The sequence below is a fragment of the Nestor notabilis genome, unplaced genomic scaffold, assembly GCF_000696875.1.
Source record: "Nestor notabilis isolate BGI_N333 unplaced genomic scaffold, ASM69687v1 scaffold467, whole genome shotgun sequence".
Classification (NCBI taxonomy): domain Eukaryota; kingdom Metazoa; phylum Chordata; class Aves; order Psittaciformes; family Psittacidae; genus Nestor; species Nestor notabilis.
Window position 1 is genome coordinate 643 of NW_009935991.1, and position 9,349 is coordinate 9,991.

At 42.8% G+C, this 9,349-nt stretch overlaps 1 protein-coding gene across 1 annotated transcript; it reads left to right on the plus strand.

Annotated features, from left to right (window-relative positions):
- The first annotated feature begins 475 nt into the window (after positions 1 to 475).
- LOC104408482 (rap guanine nucleotide exchange factor 6-like) lies at positions 476 to 8,631 on the plus strand. The gene is made up of 4 exons (XM_010018109.1): positions 476 to 717; positions 2,462 to 2,973; positions 6,580 to 6,891; positions 8,481 to 8,631. The coding sequence occupies exons 1-4, from the start codon at positions 476 to 478 to the stop codon at positions 8,504 to 8,506; spliced, it is 1,092 nt and encodes a 363-aa protein (XP_010016411.1). The 3' UTR covers positions 8,507 to 8,631.
- Positions 8,632 to 9,349: the final 718 nt, after the last annotated feature.

Below are 9,349 nucleotides of genomic sequence, written 5' to 3' on the forward strand. Positions count from 1 at the left end.
ATAAATCCAACACGGACCATATGGCTAACCCCTGAGTGCTAATAGCTGCCTTTTACCTTAGTCAGCATCTCCTCATCCACTGCCAAAATCTTTTTTGAGTCTCATACGACAGTAGAGCAGAAGGATAGCAGGAAATATACTGCATTTGTACTAGAGGACTACAGGGAAGGATGGGCAAGACCTGATGTATCCACTCACTCTTCATGCTGCAACTGTCAATCCTGGTTATGTAGGTTTAACCTGCTGCTCTGGAGAGTAGTGGAGTTGCAGGTAGGTTATTGGAGTCACTAGACTCACGTTGTTAAATCAGTGCTAGATGCCGATAGGTGCTGAAAGGTTTAGTACCCCAAAAACTTCAGTGGGCTGATGGTATGCAAAGAGGGTTCAATTGGTTTTTCTTCTAAATATCCTTGCTGCAATGTGTGTCAGTGTTTCAATGTCATACCTAGTAAACTTGAATTGCTCCTTGACCAAGATGATCTCTTCTCCAGGCTATGCCCTCATACCTTCCACTAAATCCGATAACTTCTCAGACTCCAGCCACAGTGAGATTTCATCCCGGTCCAGCATCGTGAGCAACTGCTCGGTGGACTCCATGTCAGCAGCGCTGCAAGATGAGAGGAGTTTGTCCCAGTCTCTCATTGTGGTGGATTCAGGAGGGCCAGAGAGGAAAGAGCATCCTCAGCCTCTGGCCGACTATGGCCAGCCATGCCCAGGGTAAGATGCAACTGGTTATGGCTGGGGTTGGTGTCCTCTGGTGTCAAAAGTGGGTAACAAAGCATTGGTGTCAGGACACAGTTGTGCACTCTGCTGTGGTTATTAAGCTCTTTAATGACTGCTCTGTATAGGAAGAGCCTGTTTTCCCTCGAAATTGATGGTATTACTCGGGTAGACAACAGCTTGTTCCTATCAGTGGGATCAGATGGACATATCATGCAGGAGACTGCAGATGTGTTTAAAGCTAGGATGATACTTAACAAATGAGTGCAGTAGTGAGAGACAGCAGAGCAGGATGTTATTAGTGCTCTCTGAGTCAGCAGTGCCAGTCACTTAACATACTTAATGCGATTTTTAAGGCTCTTTCTTATTATCATTTGTTGGTTAGCAGGCTGGAAGCGTTCCACTGTCTTCCTCAGAGTTTCCTCACAAAAGGTGTTGTTACTTCAGTGCAATGAGAAATTGTCCTGAGATGACACTTTGAACTGGAAGGTTTTGGGTTTGTATTATTAGATGTTAACCCTTGATCCATAAGATCTAATACGTGGAAATCTTCTTGAGATAGTGTCTTCTGCCCTCAGATGTGGATTCAAGTAAATGAGAGATGCTCCTTCCATTTCTATTTTTTACAGCTCATCTCTAAAGCTATATAAGGTTTTTATGATTGAACTCTATAAAGCTAAGTAACTGAGGAGAATATACCAGTATTCTGTGATCTCTCGCCTGTAAAACAGCTTATTAGTGTATGTTTGCTAAAGTGCTGCAGCTCTTAAGAAATTCACAATTTGGTTTATTTCACTGGGGTAAAATGGGAATTTAAAGATGTGCTTCATAAAACAAAATAATTCTTCTTTCTAAAAGGCCTAACACATGCTGAGAGTTCAGTCAGAGCAGGAACAGTGCCCTAGGGAAATGCCCCTTTGAACTGGCTGGGAAAAGAAGAAAGCAGGTTTTAGGCTGGAACTTACAAAATAGAAAAGCAAGGGGGGAAAAGAAGTTGTTTGCACATATCTAAGAATAATGTTCCTCAATTTCACAATGTGTCAGTAAACTGCTGAGGGATAGTGTTGAATTTTAATGTTGGGCTGCCCATGCGTTTGTTAACATAACGAGGAACAGTTAAGAGACTTGAATAATGTGTAGCAATTGTAACTTCATGTCTTCTAAATTCATGCAAACCTGGCTTTATTTTATCCCCCTTAATTATGCACTGACAGTGATTAGAGCTTTCAGCAGCCGTTTGGTTAAACATGAAGTTTTGTCCTTTGGTTTTCAGAATCTGTCACTCCAGATTGTTTCCACAAATGTTATTTATGCCCAATATTTCCAAATGTCCTTGAAATACAAATACTTCCACTCTGTCCAAACAACGTCACGGTGCTGCCAGCGAAGGGGTTGGGTTTTATGCTGAGTGTTTATTTTGGATTTAGTTTATAAATGCAAAGGAAAAGGTGATGGGAGCCTGAGACTGGGAGGTAATTACTCCTCTGCTTTCTGTCAGGCACCGTCTTGCTGCAGTTGATAAAAGAAAGCTGCTGCAGATCAGATTTTTATGGATCTGGGTTCATGCCTGTAAATGCCTGTTGGAGACTTGTTATTCCCTTGGGGATAGCTGTGTCTCTTGGCAGTGCTCCTGTGTGCCTTGACCTTGCTGCTTACCTGTCCTAAAACCAGGTAATTGTCCCTAAGTACATCCGTTTTGTTCTAAAAGCTTATGAGTGTTTTTCCTGTTGTTCAATTGTAGCTGGTCCATCAGTAGGCCTGCTCTCATCAGAGGGATGGCTTTCACATCCTCCATGAGCAACGAGGAGATCTCCCACGAGCACATCACAGTAGAGGCAGCAGATAGCGGCCGGGGAAGCTGGACTTCATGCTCAAGTAGTTCTCATGACAACTTCCAGAATATCCCAAACCAGAAGAGCTGGGATCTCCTCAATTCTTACCGTCACACGCAGCTGGACGGACCCATAGCTGAAGTGGATCCCACAAACTGTTACTCTGAGGAGGCTTACTTGTATTCGGAAGCCTTTTCCAAAACCAACAGGCAGTCGAAAGCCAGCGTGGAGCCGGATCAGTCTCGGCAGAGCTGGGCCTCCTCCAGCTCACTCTCAGACACCTATGAAACAAACTATGGGACAATTAAGCGGAGGGGGCTGGAGAACTCGACAGCCGAGCAGACAGAGGTTTTGGACTCTAAACCAGGCGCTGATACAACTTACAAAACAGTTACTTCGAGTACAGAGAAAGGCCTGATAGGTAAGTGAGCCAACAGCTTATGGAAGCTTCTCCATCTGTTTTTCATTTTGGTATGAAGTTGTTAAGAAATGACATCAGCAGGTCTGGGGGCTGGATGGCATGTTAAATTCAGCTTTCCATGTGGTTTTAATCAGAACACTACGCAAACAGTGTGTTTTCAAGGCACCTTCTTTTGCATTAGGAAAATTGAAATAATAAACCAGCCCACTTCCCAGTCGCTTTATGGGTCTGCAGAAGTATCTGCAAGAAGATGTCAGGCAGTTCCTCTCCGTAGTATGGCCTTTTTGGTTTTTGGGTGATTTTGGAAACAGTCATCACTGTCGACGTTCCTCTGACAAGGAACAATAAGCTTGGCCTCTTGAAGGCCATATAATCCAGGCTTTCCATGAACCCAAGAGGGAGGAGTGTGACTGCTGAGGGGTGTGGAGCTCTCCCACCTCTTCAGAGCTGGAGCACCTTTCATCCATAGGGCTTCTGTTTCTGGAAGCTCAAGGGCAAAGCCAACTCCCTGCCTATCTTTGCTATGTTAAACTGCCATTTATTTGATTATACAGCTGCAATTTGGCTACATATGAAAGGAGAAAAACATGTAGAATGTCTTTTCAAAGATGCGTAATTCTACCGAGACTGACTTTCCCTGTCCTAGTGAGTTTAGCAGCCAAAACTAAAGGAACTGGCTTAGGAAGAAGATAAAAAGTGGAGTGCGAAGCTATCTAAACTGTAAGTCAAAGGTGCAGCCGAAATGCAATTTAATTACTGACTAGATTGCTAGAGGGGTTTATGTTATCAAAGGTAATTGCCTGCATAAGCATTGCACGTAGGGCGGAGGTTTTGGATTGCATTCCTTCTCTTTGACTTTGGAGAAGAAAGGCAGCAACCTTAGAATCCCAACTCTAACCATTCTATGAGCATGGTGGAGCCTTGCCTTGCTCACAGCTCACTCCGGTGCATGGGCTCTGCCCTTGCAGGCTTTTAGGAGCCTCTGAGCTGTTTCAGGAGATGGTGTTAGGTGTTTAGATACTGCACCGTGCAGCTTGCCACCTTTGTGCAGTCCAGCACGCTGGTAAGAAACACCCAGTGCCATGCTTTGGTAGAGTGTGCATATGTCTGCTTAAGCAAAGATCTAAACATAGGTGGGTATGATCTCTGGTGTGCACATGCAAATCTGCTAGTGCCATGCAATATGCCAAAGGTATTTTCACGTTATTTGCTTACTCTCTACAAACAGCTTGTTGCCAGTCTGTAATGACTGCACGAGTTCAGAATAAACAAAACACGAATCCTCAGCTCATCTGCTTAATGAGCACTGGTGTTGAATAGTCCCCCAAAAGAGTTGGCACAAGCTTTATTGCCTGAAACCTTGAAAACAGAGCTGGAAAGGCAGCTGCCCACATACCAGTGGCAGAACGCGGGCTTGGCAGAGTAAGTAAATGCAATGGCTTTGTAACTTCACACACATCTCCACCCCTGCAACATCGAACATGTCTTGCAGCAACCTTTGCTTTACCAGCAGAGGAGGTGCAGAGCGGTGATGTGCCATTGCTCTGCATCCAAAGGGAAAAGCTTTTCCATTTCTTTTACCTATAGCAGGCATCAAAATTTGTATCACTGCCTTTTAGTTACATTTCCCTTAACCACTGTGTGTAATTGCACCTTAGTTTCTTTACAAAGTGAGTAATTTGAGTAAGTGGAAAGGGGAATTCCTTGTGAAAGGGTTTTGTGACCACCTGTGGCTCTGGGTGGGTGACAAATTAAGGGCTCTTAATGCCATGGGCATTAAATGCTTTTAGAATCTTTTTGTTTTGATTGAGTTTGTGGAATATTATAAATTGGAACTTTACAAAAGGGCATGTTATTCCTACTTTCATTGTAGATATTAGCTCTGGCTATTAGCTAGATATTAGCTCTAGGAAGCCTGAAGCCTTCCCCTTTAGAGAGCAGTATACCAGCCCTGGTCAGCCCTCCTGCAAATCCAATGCAGACAGAAGGTGGTTTGCCCAGAGGACCCAGCCCTCTGGGGAGAAGAAAACCTTCGCTTCCCCTGCTTTCTCATAGGGGCCCAGTTAAATGCTAGATCAACGAAAATGATTCCTGTAAATCAGCATATAAATCTCTGCCTGTACCCACGTGTTTCCACTAAAGACCAGACTGTGTGAATTCATATACTATTTTACTATAAGCCCAAACATGAACCAAGGCCATCAGATATGAACTAGCTCTTGTTCATGATACCAGCGCCCAGAATCTCCCAAGTCCACAATACAATAAGAAATACTCCTTTATTTTCATCCTTTCACATTCTTCAAGATAAGAACATACTGGAGTTGCTGATGCACTGTTTAAAATGTATCCACAAGAAGAATGCCAATTCACCCAACTAGTAGATGTTTAACCTTATCCCAGCTTTGAAACTCTCCTGTTGCAACGTGTACATGGAAAAGCCCAATTTAACATGCACAAGAGCCCTAGACCTGGGGGCAGGCGGGAGGGAAGGGAACTTCAAAGAGTTAAGTTTTGGGTTGAGGGCCTGCGTGGCCTGAACTGCTGATGCACGGGGCAGGAAGGCAAAAGATGAATTATATGGCATGGACATTGCACATAAATATTATTGAGTGTAGGCTTTTTCTGGCTGCAAAAGGTGGAATGCAGCCTTTCCAAAGGCTTTTGTTTCCATGGCTGTTCCTGGTTATTTCTCACTTATAAACAGAGAACACAGGTTAAGATACAGGTTTAAAAGAGAACAAAACAAAAACCCAAAGAAAACTAAATAACTAATGTGTGGACATGATAAGCCATTATTTTCTAATAGAAAATGAGAGATAATGAATATACAGTTTGCCTCATGGGTGCAGTTGTATGTGGTAAGGCCAGGCTGGATGTGGTTCTGAGCAACCTGTTCTAGTTGAAGGTGTCCCTGCTCATTGCAGGGGGTTGGACTAGATGACCTTTGAAGGTCCTTTCCAACCCAAACCATTCTACAGTTATACTATTTTTTTCTTCCTGTAGTATTGCTGATTGGTTGGTTTAATGTCTTATTACACATCAGTTGGTACAATGATGCTTTGTTACAATGAACTTCTGTTCATCACCCTTTCGGGTGATGCAGGGGATGTTGTTGGAAGTCAACCAGCAGTTCTTGCTGTCAGTTGCTCACACACTGTGCAAAGTCATTTTGGGCTGGTGGCCTGAATTTCTTTAGTTTCCTGGCCTGTCACTAAGTGGCTGCAGGCTCGGCTGGCAGCATCGTTGTGCTGGCTCTCCATTCATACTGGGAGCTCACAGCATCCCACTGGGAAGCAGTGCCACAGGAGTAGGGGCTATGATGAGCACTGTAATTGCAAGGTGAATGTAGAGGTTACAGTGCCGTTTCCACTCAACTGGCATCATGACTAATGAGTTCATGGGTTCTCTTGCCACTCTGGCTTCTTAAAATAAATAGAAAACATAAATGAAAGCGTAAATATCTGCTGTCATTATAACCAGTGTTTCTGCATTTGCATTTTGTTATCAGTTTCTGTTTTGCCATTGTAACATTTCATGATTTTTTAACGTTTTGTTTCCTTTGTTTTCTTCTTTAACATTTCCATTGCTTATTTCTTGTGCCAGTGTACTGTGTCACCTCACCTAAGAAGGACGATAGGTATAGGGAGCCACCGCCCACCCCTCCGGGATATATGGGGATATCTTTAGCGGACATAAAGGAAGGATCGCCCCATCACCCACACCTAAAACCTCCAGACTATAGTGTGGCAGTGCAGAGGTCAAAGATGCTGCACAGTGACCTCTCTAGACTTTCATCAGCTCCTCTCGGTAGTGAACCGGTGGCCTGTATTGCATCGAAGATGCCTCAGTGGCATAGTCGGCAGCCGTCCAACCCCAAACTAGCAGATATGACTGACGCAGATAGTGAAGAGGATGGTATGTGCAACACTTGGCTCGGTAGATGTTAACTGAACTGCTGTGGGAATCTGGTCTGGGCTTTCTCTTGGTCATTCTTGGAGATTAAGACTTGGTTAATCTCTACCTATACAAACACGTTTGTATGGCTGTATGCACATGCATATATGTCTGCATGTGTATACACGTCTAGAAAAGAAAAAGAATGCCTTCTCTTTAGGAAAAGCATGTTGACACCAAACACTCTAAATGACCTATAAATATATATATATAAAAATATACATATGAGCTCTCCCAAAGCACAACTGCGATACTTAAGAGCATGTAGATACTATTTTGTTTTCTTTAAAATCTGTCCCCTCTCAGTGGTGATGCTCACTCTAAAGGGACACTGTCAGGCTATAAATTACACGTGGGAAAGCTCCAGCCTCTCTGGGTTGATTAACTGGTGTCCCCCTGCTTTAGAATGGCATCAGAATGATGACCAAAAATGAGTACTTTTGGATTTGCTGGGGTGCTGTATGACTCTTGTTTCCCTTTTGTATTCCCATGTGCTCCTGTTAAGCTGTTTATTCCTCAACAGAGATTTCTGAAGGTTGAGTTGAAAAATATTGAGCAAAATAACAGTGAATTTCTGTTCTTCTGAAAAGCAGGTTCGATAAAACCTGACTTCTCAGCCCAGCGTGGCCTGACAGTGTCTCTTCCAGTCACATTTGTCATGATCTTGTTTGAAGCAACAGCCAACGCTGTGAGCATAGCACATATGGGGTCACCAAAATGCAAGAGATTCTTCTGCAAAAGACTGCTCTTATATTGTGTCAGAACATCAAGTCAGGGGAATTTCTACTTAATTGTTTTATCTGCTGATTTGCTTTTAATCCCTGTGCACTGATGTGATCTCTCTGTGCCCTTTGCTACTGAACTCATTTTTTATTAGAATGTTGTGGTTTCCATCCATTTCAGTCGGGTTTCAAATGAGCCTGGATTTAGATGAAAGCAATTTCTGATGCAAAATGATCCTATCTTGGCCCTTCAAAATATGTAAACAGTATTTAACGTGTCTTAGTACTTCAGTTCAAACTTACGGTAAAACGTGAAGTTGTCAGACATTCATTCAGTTGTGGTGTTCAATGGTTTTGATGTAAAAATAAGGACGTAATTGCTTCAAACATCTGAATCCCAAATTTTCTAAACTAAATTTAACCACACACTTTTAGATACACCTATTTTTAAAGTGCTTGGTTAATTTTATTTGGGATACAACGCCCACTGCATGATGGGAAGTAAGTTTACTGGCTTTTCTCCCAAATCTATAGCTTTTGGCATCTTGGGAGCTGCATGCTAATAATTTTTCAGAGGATCTGGGATTTTCTGTTTTGCAATACATCTTTATTGTATGGCTATTATGAAATCCTCAAGTAATCTGGGGTATTAATGGCAATACTGAATATGTAGTGGTTAATGATTAAGACAGTGAAAACATCATGATGAATTAGTGAAGTCTTCACAGAATCACTGTAATCAAATAGCGGGGTATCGGTCTGTACCCTCGGTGTCTGGGGCAAGGGACTGATGGACTAATTGACTCTTCGTTTCCTCTTGTCTTGCAGAAGATGAACAAGTATCAGCAGTGTAACCATTGGGCTATTTCTGTAAACCATAACACAAAGGATGTGGGGAGAAGGACCACACGATTCTGTTAGCCAGTGCTAACGACTTGCTGCTACTAACCTCAGACATTGCATTTGCCTCTGTCACGGACAAGATGGAACGGGTTGGATCACATCTCTACCTTACTTCAGTCCACCACAGCCTAAGAAAGCTATTTCTGCCTGTGAAATAGCAAACCATTTTCAAGGAGTGTTCTGACTGCCTGGATACCGACCTTGGTATCCAGAGATGGACCAGGCTTCATGCATTTGGGAGGACCAGTTGTCACCACCACTTGACACTTGGAAGCATTCTTCTGTATGATACCATATAATCCTTGGGTAGTTTTCCATTGTCATTAATTTTCTACATGACCATTATAAGTCTAAGAGTGTTATTTTATGAACTTTAAAAGAAAGAATATATCAAAGTGTCAGCAAAAACGAAGGACGTTGCTGAAGTATCTGAAAATAATTTATTAATTTAAAATCTTTTTTTGATGGGAATTTCCTTTATTTGTGTTGGGAGTGCTCTGGTTGGCTAATGTAAATGTTTAGTCAAAGTGATAGTGAAGTAGCTACACAAACTGTCGGGCTCTCAAAGTAAACACAGGAAACTGGGCACAGAACATTACCAGGTGCAGAAATAGGTGGATTTTAGAGTGGTCTTAGATTCAATCTAGATGGAGCACAAAGCCCTGCAGAGCAGCACAGTCTGCTGCTCCCTCCTACCTGGACACAGCGAAAACCCTCCCCCTTGAAAGTATATTTGGGAGTATTTTAGCTGCCAGCCAACTAAGGCAAGAATTGCCCTGTTCCCCTGTTAACAG